We start from the raw sequence: 15424 nt of genomic DNA, 5'->3' as shown, positions 1-15424 counted from the left end.
GAGCACAGCACGAGTAAGGAGAGAAAATAAAGAAAAATAAAAAGAAAATAAAAAGAAAAGAAAAAGGAAAAGAAAATAAAACTTTTCCTCATTAAAACAGGATAACCTAAACAGACTTTTCCGGGCCCCGTTTTTATCCCCGCTAACTCGTCCGTACGAGCTCCGGAAAATTTCCGAAAAATATCCAAAAATCATGGAAAATTTCCTTATTAATATTTGCCTATTTCTGATATTTTACATTCCAGATTTCATCAGAATTACTGAACTACGACAGCTTGTCAGAACTTTGAAAGGATACAAATTACACATATGTAAATTCTACCAATTGTTAACAGGAACAAAAAAAAAGAAAATTCTACCAATTGTTAACAGGAACAAAAAAGAAAGATATTTGGTCCAGTAAGTGAAAATATCAGTCCAATATACTGACTAATACTAGAGAAAATGACATTGAATTTTTCAGGTCAGACCAGCATTATACCATGACGGAAACAAATTGGATCGTTGTTACAAATACATCTAACATGAGAAACATAGTAGTCACGTCTACATATGCTATACAATACATTTTCTATACAATACGTTTTCTGACTTGATGCATGCATGAGCTGCTAAATTCCCTGCAAAATATCAGAATCATATACATGATTCTACGCCATCTTTTCAAAATCTATAGCAGCATGTCCAGCAATACCATACCATGTTTTGGAAGCTCCACAATGATGGTAACTAACACTAGAAGAATAAACCAGAGCGCAGGATAAGTCAATGAACTATTTGATTTAACAAGAAACAACAAAACTAGCAAGGATAGCATAATTCTGCTACCTATACAAATAATGAATTCCAAGAATGAACACATATATATTTTTTAAACAAGATCAAATTAAATCAAACTAAATTTAATCATAGGAACAAAACCAAACTAAACTAAATCAAATCAAATTTTAATAAATCGAACAAAATTAACCACCATGTTTGCATTAAAAACAAAGTTTAACCACCAAATTCTCAAGGAAATTACAAGTTTAACTTGTCCAAAGATATGACAACAAAACCTACAAGTCTATGCCTCAAATATCTCCATTCAATAATGCTTTCACAAAAACTTCTTTCTCATCATCTGATATGGTAAAGAAAATATCTGTAGTCTCACGATCACAACCAATTTTTCTTGTCGCTTTGTGTCGCTCCAACATGCTAAGCCCAGGTAACTTTATTAAAACCTCATTGATTTTCATTTTTTTTTCAGTGACTTCATCATATTCCAATGCTTTACTTAATCGGTTACTTGCATTGTTAAGTTCTTCCCCAAGAATAGCTGTCGCCTCTCTAATAACTTGAGACAAATCTTTAGTGCTCTCGGTCTTTCTCCTTTTTGGCTTAGAATTCTCTTCGTTTGATCCAAAATTGAAATCTTGGCCATATGAAGCATAATCCCCATCAATGCCTATACTTTCATCATTATCAACTGCAACTTTGTCTATTTCTTCCACAATATCAGTAGGAACTTGAGCATCTTTCCCAGATGCACGGTCTCCACCAAAGATGACAGAAAGTTCCTCATAGTAAGTCAATGACTTGTATCTAAATTGTTCTGCATCTCCATGAGTCTATAAAATAAAATTTATGTTACTAACTAAACAAAGTAAAATAAAAATAAACCATTTTAATAATAAAATAAATTACCTTAATATATTCATCCCACATGGAATTCTCAGCCGTAACAAGTTTTTTTTCTGAGTCCCAACCAAAACCGCTGCTACCAACTCCATACAACATGTCATGCACAACATTGTGTAGCTTCTGGAAAGTTCTTAACCTTGATTCAATATGTGGTTTTGCCTTAATTCCATGTTCAGGCAAGCTAACCTCAAGCATTTGTTGTAGCTTTAATCCATGTCCTGGCCTAAAACCTTTCTCATTCTTGTTTCTAAGATCTCCAGCATTATTTAATTGCATCAATGCTTCAATAAGTGCAACATCTTCTATAGCAGACCATTGATGTTTGTTTTTTCCTAGTCTTTTTGGGTTGTAAGATTCTCCTGAAGGATTAGAAGCCATGTTCACCTATAGCACAAAAAATTACAGAAAAGACCTAAGAAAAAAAAGAAATGATTGATAAGGAACCCAAAAAGAATATGCTCCTACTAATTACAGAAATCATTTCTGCAAGGATCCTTCTATTGGTTACTATTGTGTTTCTTAATGGGATGATCAGGAAATGCAAGCTTGAAACATTGTAATTCAACATACTCAAAATAAGTTAAACGCATAATTAAAAATTGTAAGACATGTCACATGTAAATTACAAAGAAACAGAATAAGGACTATGGTCTTTGTCCATTTATAAAAATTTAATAATCCATAATAATTACACAAATGATCTCATCTAGATCTTTTCCATTCATTAAACATGTCATTGGCCAAATTATCTCGCCAATCGCTAAATTCACTCGAAGTCTCAATGGTTAACACCATGTTTTCACCAATGTCATCTACTTCATCTGGTTGACTATCCAACCTTCTCTCCAACCTTCTTTGTGCAAGATCCCCAGCCATTTCTCTCCTTATAAAATTGTGAAGAAGGCAACATGTCATAATAATTCGATTGTGAGTTTGGATCGGATAATAAGCTGGACTTCTAAGTATTACCCAACGTATTTTCAGTAGGCCAAAGCATCTCTCTATCACGTTTCTAGCAGCCGAATGCTTCATATTGAAAAACTCTCGCGGGCTTCTAGGTACGCGACCTTCTTTCCACTCATTTAAATGATATCTTTGGCCCCTATATGGTGCTAAAAAACCTTCACAGTTTGTGTAACCGGCATCGACAAGGTAATAATATCCTATAAATTGAATAAATGTATTAAAATATATCACAAACTCAAAACACAGTAAAGTATTTAGGATATTTTGAAAAATTAATTAGCAAACCATGTGGGACTTTTAATCCATTTTTCCTTGTGATTGCATCTCGTAGTACTCTACTATCTGCTGCTGAACCTTCCCATCCAGACAACACATATGTAAATTGCATATATTGGGAACAAGCAGCAAACACATTAGTAGCAATTTCACCCTTTCTTGTCCGATATCTAGGTCTATCCTCTGTTGATACTCTAACTTTAATATGTGTCCCATCTAAAGCTCACAAACAATTCTAAAAGGAACAACAAGAAGAAAATGAGAAAAAAAATCATAAATCATTACTTTAAAAACAAATATAATAATTACCTTAAACCATTTCCATCTCCAATCTATTGAGTCTGCTGCAATTGACTCTGGATTTTCGAAAAGTACATTTTGTAGACTAATAACAACATTCAAAAATAAGGAAAAATGCCTACTTATTGTTTCACCAGACCTTTTAAATTGAAATTGTATAGTTCTATTCTTGACATGATGAGCTAGCAAATGTAATGATATTGCTACTTGCTCATCTACCTCCATAAATCTTGTTCCTTTCAGGCCCCCTTCACTTTCGAGCATACAACACAACTTTGTAAAACTACTCCTATTCATTCTTAGTTGTGCTATACAAGTAGCGTCACTTTCATATGCTAAATTATATATCATCCCTCTCCTAGCAAAAACATCATTCAAATATCGCCTTTTCAAGCAATACGATCTATTACGCCTTTCCACTAAAATACAACACAATTGAAAAAAAAAATCAATTCACTATATTTAAGATCTCCAACCAATGCATTAACACAACAACTAGTTTCCTTTTTTTCATTATATTCCTGGTCTTTAAACTAAGACGAGTCATGGCTGCAAAAGAAAAAGATAAGCCATTTTAGAGGGTAAATAAAAGACCCACTCGATATAGATTATATACAAAGCAGTAACCTAAAAACAGTGGGAGTAATGGTTGTAACTATTATTATATCTCTTGCACTAACAGAGTCCATTTTGGAGTATGATATATATAGAAAATTACGAGAAAAGGATACGACATTTTATTTATACCTTGTAATGTTACATATACCTGGATGGAGGTGGCGTCAGCGTCGATTCTTATGGAGGCGCTGCGATGAGTGCGCAAGGCGTGGGAGAGGAGGTGTTTATGTTGTCGCTGGAGGCGCTAGGATGAGTGCGCGAGATGAGGGATGTGCGAGGCAAGGTAGAGGTTATGTCGACACTGTTGCGAGCCGAGAGAGGGGTTCTACCGAGTCGAGGGAGAGGTCTGTCGGCACCGTTGCGAGGCGAGGGAGAGGTTCTGCCGAGATGAAGGAGAGGTTCTGTCGGCGCCGTTGCGAGGAGAGGGAGAGGTTCTACCGAGCGCGAGGGAGAGTTGTGTCGGCGTCGTTGCGAGGCAAGGGAGAGGAGGGAGGGTCGTGTCGCGAGGCAAGGGAGAGGAGGGAGGGTTGTGTCGGCGTGAGGCGAGGGAGAGGAGGGAGGGTTGTGTCGCGAGGCGAGGGGAGAGGAGTTGTGTCGGCGATTTTGGGGAGGAATTGGTGAGATGAGATTAGGGCTAGATTTGATATTAAAATATTTTGGGTTGTAATGTAATCAGATTACGTGCTTTTTGGTTTGTAATCCATATTACATTACATTACGAGTTTAGAATTATACCAAACAAATTAATCCACCTTGTAATGTAATCTCGATTACATTACAAGGCAGATTATGGCATACCAAACGTAGCCTAGAGTTTTAAGCGTTGACCGCTGATTGGACCCTGTCAATTGTGCAATGTAAGACCATCCACATCAGTATCCTCATCCAAAATCTAAAATTTAGGGTAAAAGAACTACTTTATTAAATTTAGATATCTATTTTCCACTACATGATACATCAGCTTCCCTATAATTTGCCATATGTTTATTTATTTTTATTTTTCTCTTTCCTTCATATTTTTTATTATTAGATGGAGGAAAGAGATAGAGGAGAGAGAAATTTTTTATTATTAGAGGGAGGAGAGAGAAATAGTATTTTAATGTTTAGGGAATGGAATCCATTCCCTAAATTTAAAGAACTACTATTCATAAAATGTATATTTAGGGAATGAGTAGGATACCTGATGCGGATGTTTTTTTAATATAAAATGTAAAATTTAAGGTAAAAGTTTAGTTTAAGGTAATTGATGTGGATGCTCTAAGGGAGGGCGCAGGGGAGCAACCCTTGGATTTGTAATTTGTTGCCTTGCGCGACACCATGCACAATTGAGGGCACAATACAGAGTTGACCACTGACTGGATTGTGGAGCCCCTAGGCGTCGTGCAAGGGTGGCGCACAGGAGAACACCCCCTTGCATATAGGCATTTGTTCCCCTTCGTGTAATTCTTCCCTTATGTATTAGTTATTATTTCAAAGATTAGTAGCCGTCCGTGATTTACTTTCTCCGTGTTAGCCCTGGGACGGATTGACAGGGGCGCTGAGGGCGTATACCTTTTTATCATCTTTGTTCCCCTTCGTGTGCCCAACGTTGATCGCTGACTATATTGTGGTCCCCCTCAGTTGCACACGACGTCACGTGAAGGGGTATAGGAAACCAATCCCTTATATATAGGGATTTGTTCCTTGCTCCTCTTGTGACCGAAAGGGGGGGTCACAATATAACTTTGACTATTTATTATGTTGTGGGCCCCTTCAGTCGTGCATGGCGTTGTGCAAGATGCACGCATAAGGGAATCATTCTTTGCATAAAAGAATTTGCTCTCCTACACCGTTTGCATAATGTTGTACGCAACTGTGGGAGCTCATAATGCAACGTTGTCCGTTGACTGCATTGTGGGGGTCCCTCAGTTACGTAGGGGAACAACCCAATTATATATAGTGATTTATTCTCCATGTCACTAAGTGGGACCCACAATGTAACGTTGACCGCTGATTGCATTGTGGGTCAACGTTGCATTGTGGGCCCTCTAATACGCAGGACATTGTAAGGAGAATAACCCTCTTACATATACACGCCCTCCCTATACTACGCCGCATAAGGGTTCATAATGAAGCATTGATTGTTGGGCCTCCCTCAGTCCAAAGTGGTATATGTAGGGAAACAACCTCTATATATATTATATACACATATTGATCGTCAATGATGGGTGCACCTAGCATATCTTTAATTTTTTTGTAGCTCTTGATTATAACAATCAGATTATGCTTTTAGAATTTAGGAGTTGAGTTATAGTATTAAATATAAAAAAAATTAAAATGATTTTTTTAAATACTCACGGGTATACGATGTAAGGGGTGTGACATATATATAACCCAACCTTAAATCCTTTTTTTTTTTTATTTTTTTTTTATTTTTATTTATTTTTTACCCTTCGTACTATTATTCAACTCTTAAATTCTAAAGATAAAATTTGACTGGCATAACCAAGAGTTAAAAAATAAATAATTTTTTTAAAAAATAAAAGATGTGCATGCTGTCGCACCCGGAGGGGGGCATAGGGAAATAGCCCCTTTATATATAGGGATTTGTTCTTTGCTCCCCTTGCGCGATTGAGGGGAGGGGCCACAATGCAACTTTGACTGCTTATTGTATTGTGGGGCCACAACGCAGCATTGCCTATCGACTGCATTGTGGGGGTCCCTTAGTTATGTAGGGGAACCCCCCCATTACAAATAATGATTTATTTCTCATGCCAGTGAGTGGGACCCATAATGTAGCGTTGACCGCTAATTGCATTGTGGGTTAATGCTGCATTGTGAGCCCCCTAGTTATGCACAGGGAAATAATCCCATTACATATACACACCCCCTACGCGACACCACACATGATTGAGAGGGGGGGGGGGGGTCCACAATGAACCATTGATTGTGGGGCCCCCCTCAATCCAAAGGGGTACACACACTGGTCACCGACATCGGGAATGGCCAACGTATCTTTAATTTTTTTTTTTTTGTTTTTTTAGCTCTTAATTATGACAATTAGATTATGTCTTTAGAGTTTAGAAATTTGATTATAGTATTAAAAATAAAAAAAATCAAAATATTTTTTTAATACTCACAGAGTATAGGGTGTAAGGGGTGTGACATATATATATATACCCGTAAATCCTATTTTTTTCCTTGTTTTGAAATTTTTTATCCTTAATACTATTGTAGTATCCGAAATCGCTTATGTAATTAAGAGGATTTGTTTGATTATTTTAAATTTAATTAAGAATTTATTAATTTAAGTAGATAGGGTTACTTAGATTTAATTAATTAAGTTAGCTTATATTTATTGAATTGATCAACTAAGTAGATGAATATAATTACGTATAAATTATTCATCTAATATATATATATATATATATAATTTAATGGAATGAGTGTATTTAGAAACTATAATATGTAATTATACATTTGTATTATTATGTCTACATAATATATATTGGGAAATATATAATTTGATTAAATATCAAATTAATGATTAATATAAATAATATATTATATATGTAATGCAAATATATAATTTGATTCAATATCAAATTAATGACCTAGTATTAAAAAACTAAAAATTTTTAGTTTTAGTTTTTTTTAACGTTTACACTATAACCTAACCCCCTAAACCCTAAGAATATGTTTGGTTCAAATTATCATGTATAATTTTGATTATGTGATTACTGTTGGGACTGAAAAGTAGCTAGAGGGGGGGGGGGGGGGGGGGGAAAAGCTCGTCGCGTGCTAGATGCTCGTCGTTGCTTGTTTCTTCAAAGATGTGCAGCGGAAATACAAGAAACAAACCACACAACGCTAACAAGGTTGGTTTACTTGGTATCCACCTCACAAGAGGTGACTAGTCCAAGGATCCACACCTACTCACGCACCCTCCACTAATAAAAACCTCCTTTTCGGTAACTACCGAAGGCGGAGAAGCCCTACAAGACTCTCAGTACAAAAGAAAGGGAAGGGATACAAGAATACAAGCACAAGCTTACAATAAGCGTAGAAAATACTAACCCTAACTTTTCTCCTTGCCTTTGATCCGCCTCTTGACTTGGAAAGCTTCCAAGATCCTTCAAGAACTGGCGATCTGAGCTTGTTGAGAGAGTTGTGGAGGAGCTGGTGAAGATCTGAAATTTGTCGTGGAAGCGATGCCGAAGGAAATGAACGCCTGCTGCTTAAATCGATGCCAACGGTCTGATCCCGATCGATTGGATTGCTCCCAATCGATCGGGGAGGCTTTGGATCGATCCACGGATCGATCTAGAGTGCCTCTGTGCTCTGGAAAAATGCCTGGATCGATCCACGGTTCGATCCAGCGCTTATCGCGCGAAGCAGCAGCGTCCCAATCGATCCACTGATCGATTGGGACCCCTGGATCGATCCACTGATCGATCCAGAGGCTCTCTGTTCGTTGGGAAAGGCCTGGATCCAGAGGCTTTCTGTTCGCTAGGAAAAGCCTGGATCGATCCACTGATCGATCCAGCTCTTGGTTTTTGCCCAAAACCAAGTCCCGAGCCTCTCAAACCAACATCCGGTCAACCTTGACCTGTTGGTACATCATGCCTAGCATCTGGTCACTCCCTTGACCTGCCAGGACTCCCCACCAAGTGTTCGGTCAATCCCTTTGACCCACTTGGACTTTTCTTCATCTTGCCAAGTATCCGGTCACTCCTTTGACCTACTTGGACTTTCACCAGATGTCTGGTCAACCTTGACCCATCTGGATTTCCCCGTGCCTGACTTCACTCACCAGGACTTCCAATCTGCTTAGCTTTACTCACTAGGACTTCTTTTCTGCCTGGCTTCACTCACCAGGACTTCTCTTCTGCATGGCTTCACCCACCAGGACTTTCACCTAGCTTCACTCACTAGGATTTCTCTTCTGCCTAGCTTCACCCACCAGGACTTTCACCTAGCTTCACTCACTAGGATTTCTCCGCTGCCTGGCTTCACTCACCAGGACTTTCACTTCGCCTAACATCCCAGTTAGGACTTCCCAGTCAAGTATCCGGTCAATCCTTGACCTACTTGACTCTTCTTCAATCAACCTTGTATTGTCAAACATCGAAACCCAAACCAAGACTCAAGCTTGGTCAACCAGGTCAACCTTGACCTGAGAGATGTTGCACTAACAATCTCCCCCTTTTTGATGTTTGACAATACCACAATAACACTTACAATACCACATGTAAGTTAGGCTAATCCCATAGCCTAAACCTTCTTCATGCCACTAGGTAATGGAAGCATAAGTTAAGCTCTTCATTCTCCCCCTAAGAGGGCAAACTCCCTCTTAGATAATGAGAGCCTAACTTACCCCCTTTCATAAGTCCTTTCATTCTCCCCCTATTGGCACACATCAAACCATGCCCCATTTTTTGGCACACATCAACAAATCCATTGTTGAAAACTCTCCCCCTGAAGAGTTGCTCATCGTTGATCACAACTTCACTCGTTGTGATCAACACGATAATGAAGGTCTCATTCCCTTCATTTTCAACCAAAGCTCGCCCTGGAGCATTAACAAGGTCTAATGACCCAAATGAAGGTCTCATACCCTTCATTTGTCCTTAATGCTACATTCTCCTTCAATGTAGTTAAACACCCATCCTTGAGCATTATCCACTTGAACAACTTGAACAATGAGGATATCCACTCCCCATTAAAGTTCAAACGCTCAACTTTGAGCATGTTCTTAAAGGAAAGTTAACCACCTTCCAAGGTTCATGAAAATAATTTTCATGTCTTTAAGGAGTCCCTCCCCCTAAAGACATGGTGATAACTTCTGTCATTGCACCAACAATGACTTGGAATCCCTAAACCTTTAGGAAACCCAAATTTTGAAGTTGTGAGGTTCAAATATTCAAAACGTTGAAACAAACCTCAACCTAACTTCAATATAGTCTTCCTTAACCAATCCATCCTTGTTTTCAACATGAAAACTCCCTTTTTATGTATACAAATGTATTTTGAGGGGTTTGGAATGGTTACCTAGACTAAACATAGGTTCAAAATGCTGAAATCAGGTCTTCCTAGCCAAAATCAGCAACTTGGATCGATTGGAGTTGGGTTCCAATCGATTGAACCTTGTTGAATCGATCCACTGATCGATTCAGGATGTGTAGATCGATCGGCTGATCGATCCAGCGAGCTTCTGCTCGTGAGAATTGCCTTCTGAATCGATCCACTGATCGATTCAGGCACTCCAATCGATCCATGGATCGATCGGAGCTCTGATAGTTGTTGAATTTCAAATTTAGCCAACTTCAGAAACCCTTAGAAAATTCTACAAAAATCCAAAAATCATGAAATTTTGTGTAGACATTATTTAGGGCATACTTTATCATGGAAAAATAGTTTTCTATGAAAATACATCATATTTTCAAAGATTGACACAAGCTTGAAAACTTGCTAAAACTTTAGCGTTTTCTTCAAGTTTGTGTCTAACTATTCAATGGTGATTACTATCAAAAGATAGCCTTCACCAAGGTTTTCCAAAAACATTTTAAAATAATTTTCAAAACCAATATCCCATCACATTCCTTGGGCTTAATGCACATGACTTGTACATTAGCTTTCCCAATGATGGGAAAACACATAACTATGTGTTTTGATGAACCTAAAACTCAAAAAAATGCACTAAATCAACATCTTGAGTTTTGTTCATCTACCTAACATTTCACTTGTATCTAATGTGCACTAAAACACATACAAGTCACCTTATAGTCCTTGTGAGATGTAAAGTTTGGTTTTGCCCTAATCTAGGGATCATGCATATCTATCTAGGCATTTTGAGTGGAAAACATCCAACAAGGATGTTACTTGTTGAGTCCACTTGTTTAAAAATGCCATTTGTTTATACCACTTGTTGGTAAAAACATTTGTCCTTAATTTTGAGGAAATAAACATAATGCATGATAATGTTATGACATACATCAAAAGGAAATAATTTTCAAAAGAATATATCCTATAACTACATGATGTATGAATGTCATGACATGATATTTTTGTATTTTTTATAATAAGTCATGAATGAAAAAATAATCATGATGTCATGGCATATGATGGGCAAACAATCATGGCAAGGTTTAGCATAAATAAAATATACCTAGATTACTTATTTAAGTATCCTTAACCACATAGCTAACTTAAACCACTTGTTTTAACTTAAAACGTTAAACCTAGATTGCCCTAAATGCTTCAAAGAAATGCCAAAACCTAAATTGATATTTCTATTTCTCTTGATTTGTTTATGGCACTTAGAATTAAGCATATCCTCAAATGTTGGCATATTCCATTTTTCCTCAAGAGTAATCACATAAATCAAGGCCCAGATTGCCTTAAATTTTTAAGAGAATACCAAAATCCCAACTTGGTATTTCTCTAGGTTTTCCCAATTTATGCCATTTTAAGATAAAGTCAATTTTTCCATCATTTGGCACATTTTACTCTTTCAAGGAGTAAATAATAATTCCATTTCATTTTCAAAGGTTACCAAAAATCTTGAAAATGCTCCTTGAGTGTCAATTTCCTCAAAGTTGGGTTAACGACCCTTCTAATAGGAGTTGACACTCTCTAACCCATCTATGGGGTAGAGAAGATGCTCCTAGGAATCCAACACCTATTGGTGCTCCTTGGATGCTCTAGGTACTCACTAGGGATAACTTCCCTAGATACCTTCCTAGTGACCTTGTTGGGCTTCTTTGAAGCCTTGGTCACATTTTCTAGGTCAACTCTAGGGATAGCCTCCCTTGTGACCTTGTTAGTGACTTTCTTAGACTTCTTAGAAGTCTTAGTCACTTTGGTTGCAAAGATACTTCTAGGGATATCTTCCCTTGTATCCTTGACTTGACCTCTAGACTCAGGATTTGTTCCATAACTATATGGAACCCTATGATAACTAGGCACATCCTTTTTAGCTTTGGATTTGTATCCCAAACCTCTATGGCCATTGGATGACTTTTGTACCCCTAACCCTAGGTTATGCTTATTTTGCCCTAATAGGATATTTTCCAATCTTTTTAGGGTCTTTTCTAATTTATCAAGTCTTGACCTCAAGACTTGATTTTCCCTCACTGGATCCTTAGTATTTGATTTTTCATTTGATCCATGAGCATTTTTATTCTTGGGCTTGTATCTATTATCCTTAGTGTTCTTGCCCAAATGTCTATCTACCTTCCTCACCTTAGGTTGGGTAGTCTTGGCATGTAGGGCCACATGCTTTTCCTTAATGCCCTCATGCTTTCTATTCTCATGGTAAATTGCATTAAAATGATAAAAATTAGAACTATCATGCTTTTTACCATAACGTAAAGGGGTAGGCTCAATAAATGTTACCTTCTTCTTTACCTTGGAGGCTCCCTCTTGACTAGTGCCTCCTTGAGCCTTGACCATCTTCTTCCCCTTGGGGCATTGACTTCGGTAATGCCCTTTTTGTTGACACAAGAAGCACACAATGTGCTCCTTGCTCTTCTTTGTCCCGGGGGTGGTCTCCTTGGGCTTCTCCTTGCCATTTTGTGTCACTTGACCCTTCTTCTTGGCCAAGTTGGGACACTTGCTCTTGTAGTGCCCACTTTCCCTACACTCAAAACATATTATATGATTTTTATTTTTAATTGAAACATTTATACCTTCTTGTGTAGGGATGACACTTGCTCCTCCATTTGATATTTCTTGAATTTTGGAGGTGGCACCATCTTCTTCTTCTTCACTTGACCCGGATGTGGAGGCCTCTTCTTGCTCCGGGTTCATTGATCTACACTCCCCCTCAATCCTAGAGGTGGAGGCTTCATCATCTTGTACATGGAACAAGGAGTATGCTCCCTCCTTGTTCTCTTCATTGCACTCCCTTGAAGATGAAGCTTCTTCTTGGACTTCTTCTTCTTCGGAGGTTGAGCATCTCTCAACCTTGGAGTCCTCCTCTTGGTCTTGCTCTAAAGAGTCACCCTCTCTGGATTCTTCTTGCTCTCGTACAGTGGAGGGGATCTCTTCATGAAGCTTGGCGAATTTACTCCATAATTCCTTTGCATCTTCAAATTCTCCAATTTTGCAAAGGATGGTGCTTGGCAATAAATTGACCAAAAGCTTGGTCACTTTGTCATTGGCCTCGCACCTTTGGACTTGCTCTTGGCTACACTTGCTCCTCTTGAGAACTTTGCCCTTTGAGTTTGTTGGAGTCTTGAAGCCTTCCATAAGAGCAAACCATTGCTCTATCTCCATCATAAGAAAATTTTCGATTCTTGATTTCCAAGAATCGAAGCTCGTGGAAGTGTATGGTGGAGCCACCCTCGTGTCGAATCCGAGCCCATCTCGGAATTCCATTGTAGAAGTTGAGCTTTTGAATTTCTTTGACTTTGTCAATTTTGCTTCAACTTCTTCACCCTCTAGCTTTTCTTGTTATGCTTGACCCTTCCGGCGATGATTACGGTGAAGAGCAACCATGCTCTGATACCACTTGTTGGGACCGAAAAGTAGCTAGAGGGGGGGGGGGGGGGTTAATAGCTCGTCGCGTGCTAGATGCTCGTCGTTGCTTGTTTCTTCAAAGATGTGCAGCGGAAATACAAGAAACAAACCACACAACGCTAACAAGGTTGGTTTACTTGGTATCCACCTCACAAGAGGTGACTAGTCCAAGGATCCACACCTACTCACGCACCCTCCACTAATAAAAACCTCCTTTTCGGTAACTACCGAAGGCGGAGAAGCCCTACAAGACTCTCAGTACAAAAGAAAGGGAAGGGATATAAGAATACAAGCACAAGCTTACAATAAGCGTAGAAAATCCTAACCCTAACTTTTCTCCTTGCCTTTGATCCGCCTCTTGACTTGGAAAACTTCCAAGATCCTTCAAGAACTGGCGATCTGAGCTTGTTGAGAGAGTTGTGGAGGAGCTGGTGAAGATCTGAAATTTGTCGTGGAAGCGATGCCGAAGGAAATGAACGCCTGCGGCTTAAATCGACGCCAACGGTCTGATCCCGATCGATTGGATTGCTCCAAATCGATCGGGGAGGCTTTGGATCGATCCACAGATCGATCCAGAGCGCCTCTGTGCTCTGGAAAAATGCCTGGATCGATCCACGGTTCGATCTAGCGCTTATCGCGTGAAGCAGCAACGTCCCAATCGATCCACTGATCGATTGGGACCCCTGGATCGATCCACTGATCGATCCAGAGGCTCTCTGTTCGCTGGGAAAGGCCTGGATCGATCCACTGATCGATCCAGAGTCTGGATCGATCCACTGATCGATCCAGAGTCTGGATCGATCCACTGATCGATCCAGCTCTTGGTTTTTGCCCAAAACCAAGTCCCGAGCCTCTCAAACCAACATCCGGTCAACCTTGACCTGTTGGTACATCATGCCTAGCATCTGGTCACTCCCTTGACCTGCCAGGACTCCCCACCAAGTGTTCGGTCAATCCCTTTGACCCACTTGGACTTTTCTTCATCTTGCCAAGTATCCGGTCACTCCTTTGACCTACTTAGACTTTCACCAGATGTCTGGTCAACCTTGACCCATCTGGATTTCCCCGTGCCTGGCTTCACTCACCAGGACTTCCAATCTGCCTAGTTTCACTCACTAGGACTTCTTTTCTGCCTGGCTTCATTCACCAGAACTTCTCTTCTGCCTGGCTTCACCCACCAGGACTTTCACCTAGCTTCACTCACTAGGATTTCTCTTCTACCTGGCTTCACCCACCAGGACTTTTACCTAGCTTCACTCACTAGGATTTCTCCGCTGCCTGACTTCACTCACCAGGACTTTCACTTCGCCTAACATCCCAGTTAGGACTTCCCAGTCAAGTATCCGGTCAATCCTTGACCTACTTGACTCTTCTTCAATCAACCTTGTATTGTCAAACATCGAAACCCAAACCAAGACTCAAGCTTGGTCAACCAGGTCAACCTTGACCTAAGAGATGTTGCACCAACAATTACTTGATAATCACATAGTCAAGATTATGGGGAATAAAACATAATCAAATGTTATTTGATTCAACGTAGATAATGCAACAAAAACTTATTTGTTAAAGGTTTTAATAAATAACGTAATTTAATATTTTACTATATTACCCTTAATACAAAACCAACCATATTATTATTATTATTTAAACTCTACGTTTTTTTAAATTTTTTTTCATGATTTCCTTTATTTTTATGTATTTTTTTTATTTCTTTTCATTTTGTAAATTTTTTTATTTTTTTTTTACTTTTTAAATTGTTTATGTTTTTTATTTTTTCTATTTTATGGTTTTTATTTTTTTTTATATATATTTTTATATTTTTGTCTATTTTTTATTTTTTTAATTTTTTTTACGTTTTTTAATTATTTTTTATGGTTTTTAAATTTTTTTTCTATTTTTTATGTTTTTTTAATCTTTTTCCTATTTTTTATTTTTTTTAATGTTTTCCTATTTTTTATGTTTTTTTATATTTTTTAAAAGTTTTTTAATTTATTTTTAATATTTTTTTATTTACATTTTTCTTTTTTATCACATTTTTGTCTTATTCGAGGGTATTTTGGGTAAAAAATTTTTGTTA

General features: G+C 38.3%; 1 protein-coding gene across 1 annotated transcript in view; it reads right to left on the bottom strand.

The window, feature by feature from the left end:
- Positions 1-1073: 1073 nt before the first annotated feature.
- The window catches only part of LOC122034014, a 51500-nt gene continuing 37149 nt past the window's right edge, over positions 1074-15424 (bottom strand). The window contains exons 2-4 of the mRNA XM_042593152.1: positions 2159-2231; positions 1690-2070; positions 1074-1613 (exon numbers count right to left, since the gene is read on the bottom strand). Of these exons, the coding sequence (XP_042449086.1) occupies positions 1074-1613; positions 1690-2070; positions 2159-2231 (994 nt within the window). The remainder of the gene's footprint in view (positions 1614-1689; positions 2071-2158; positions 2232-15424) is intronic.

This window comes from Zingiber officinale, chromosome 11B, assembly GCF_018446385.1.
Source record: "Zingiber officinale cultivar Zhangliang chromosome 11B, Zo_v1.1, whole genome shotgun sequence".
Classification (NCBI taxonomy): Eukaryota; Viridiplantae; Streptophyta; class Magnoliopsida; order Zingiberales; family Zingiberaceae; genus Zingiber; species Zingiber officinale.
The sequence above is the reverse complement of the archived record's forward strand: the minus strand, read 5'-3'. Positions and strand labels throughout refer to the sequence as shown.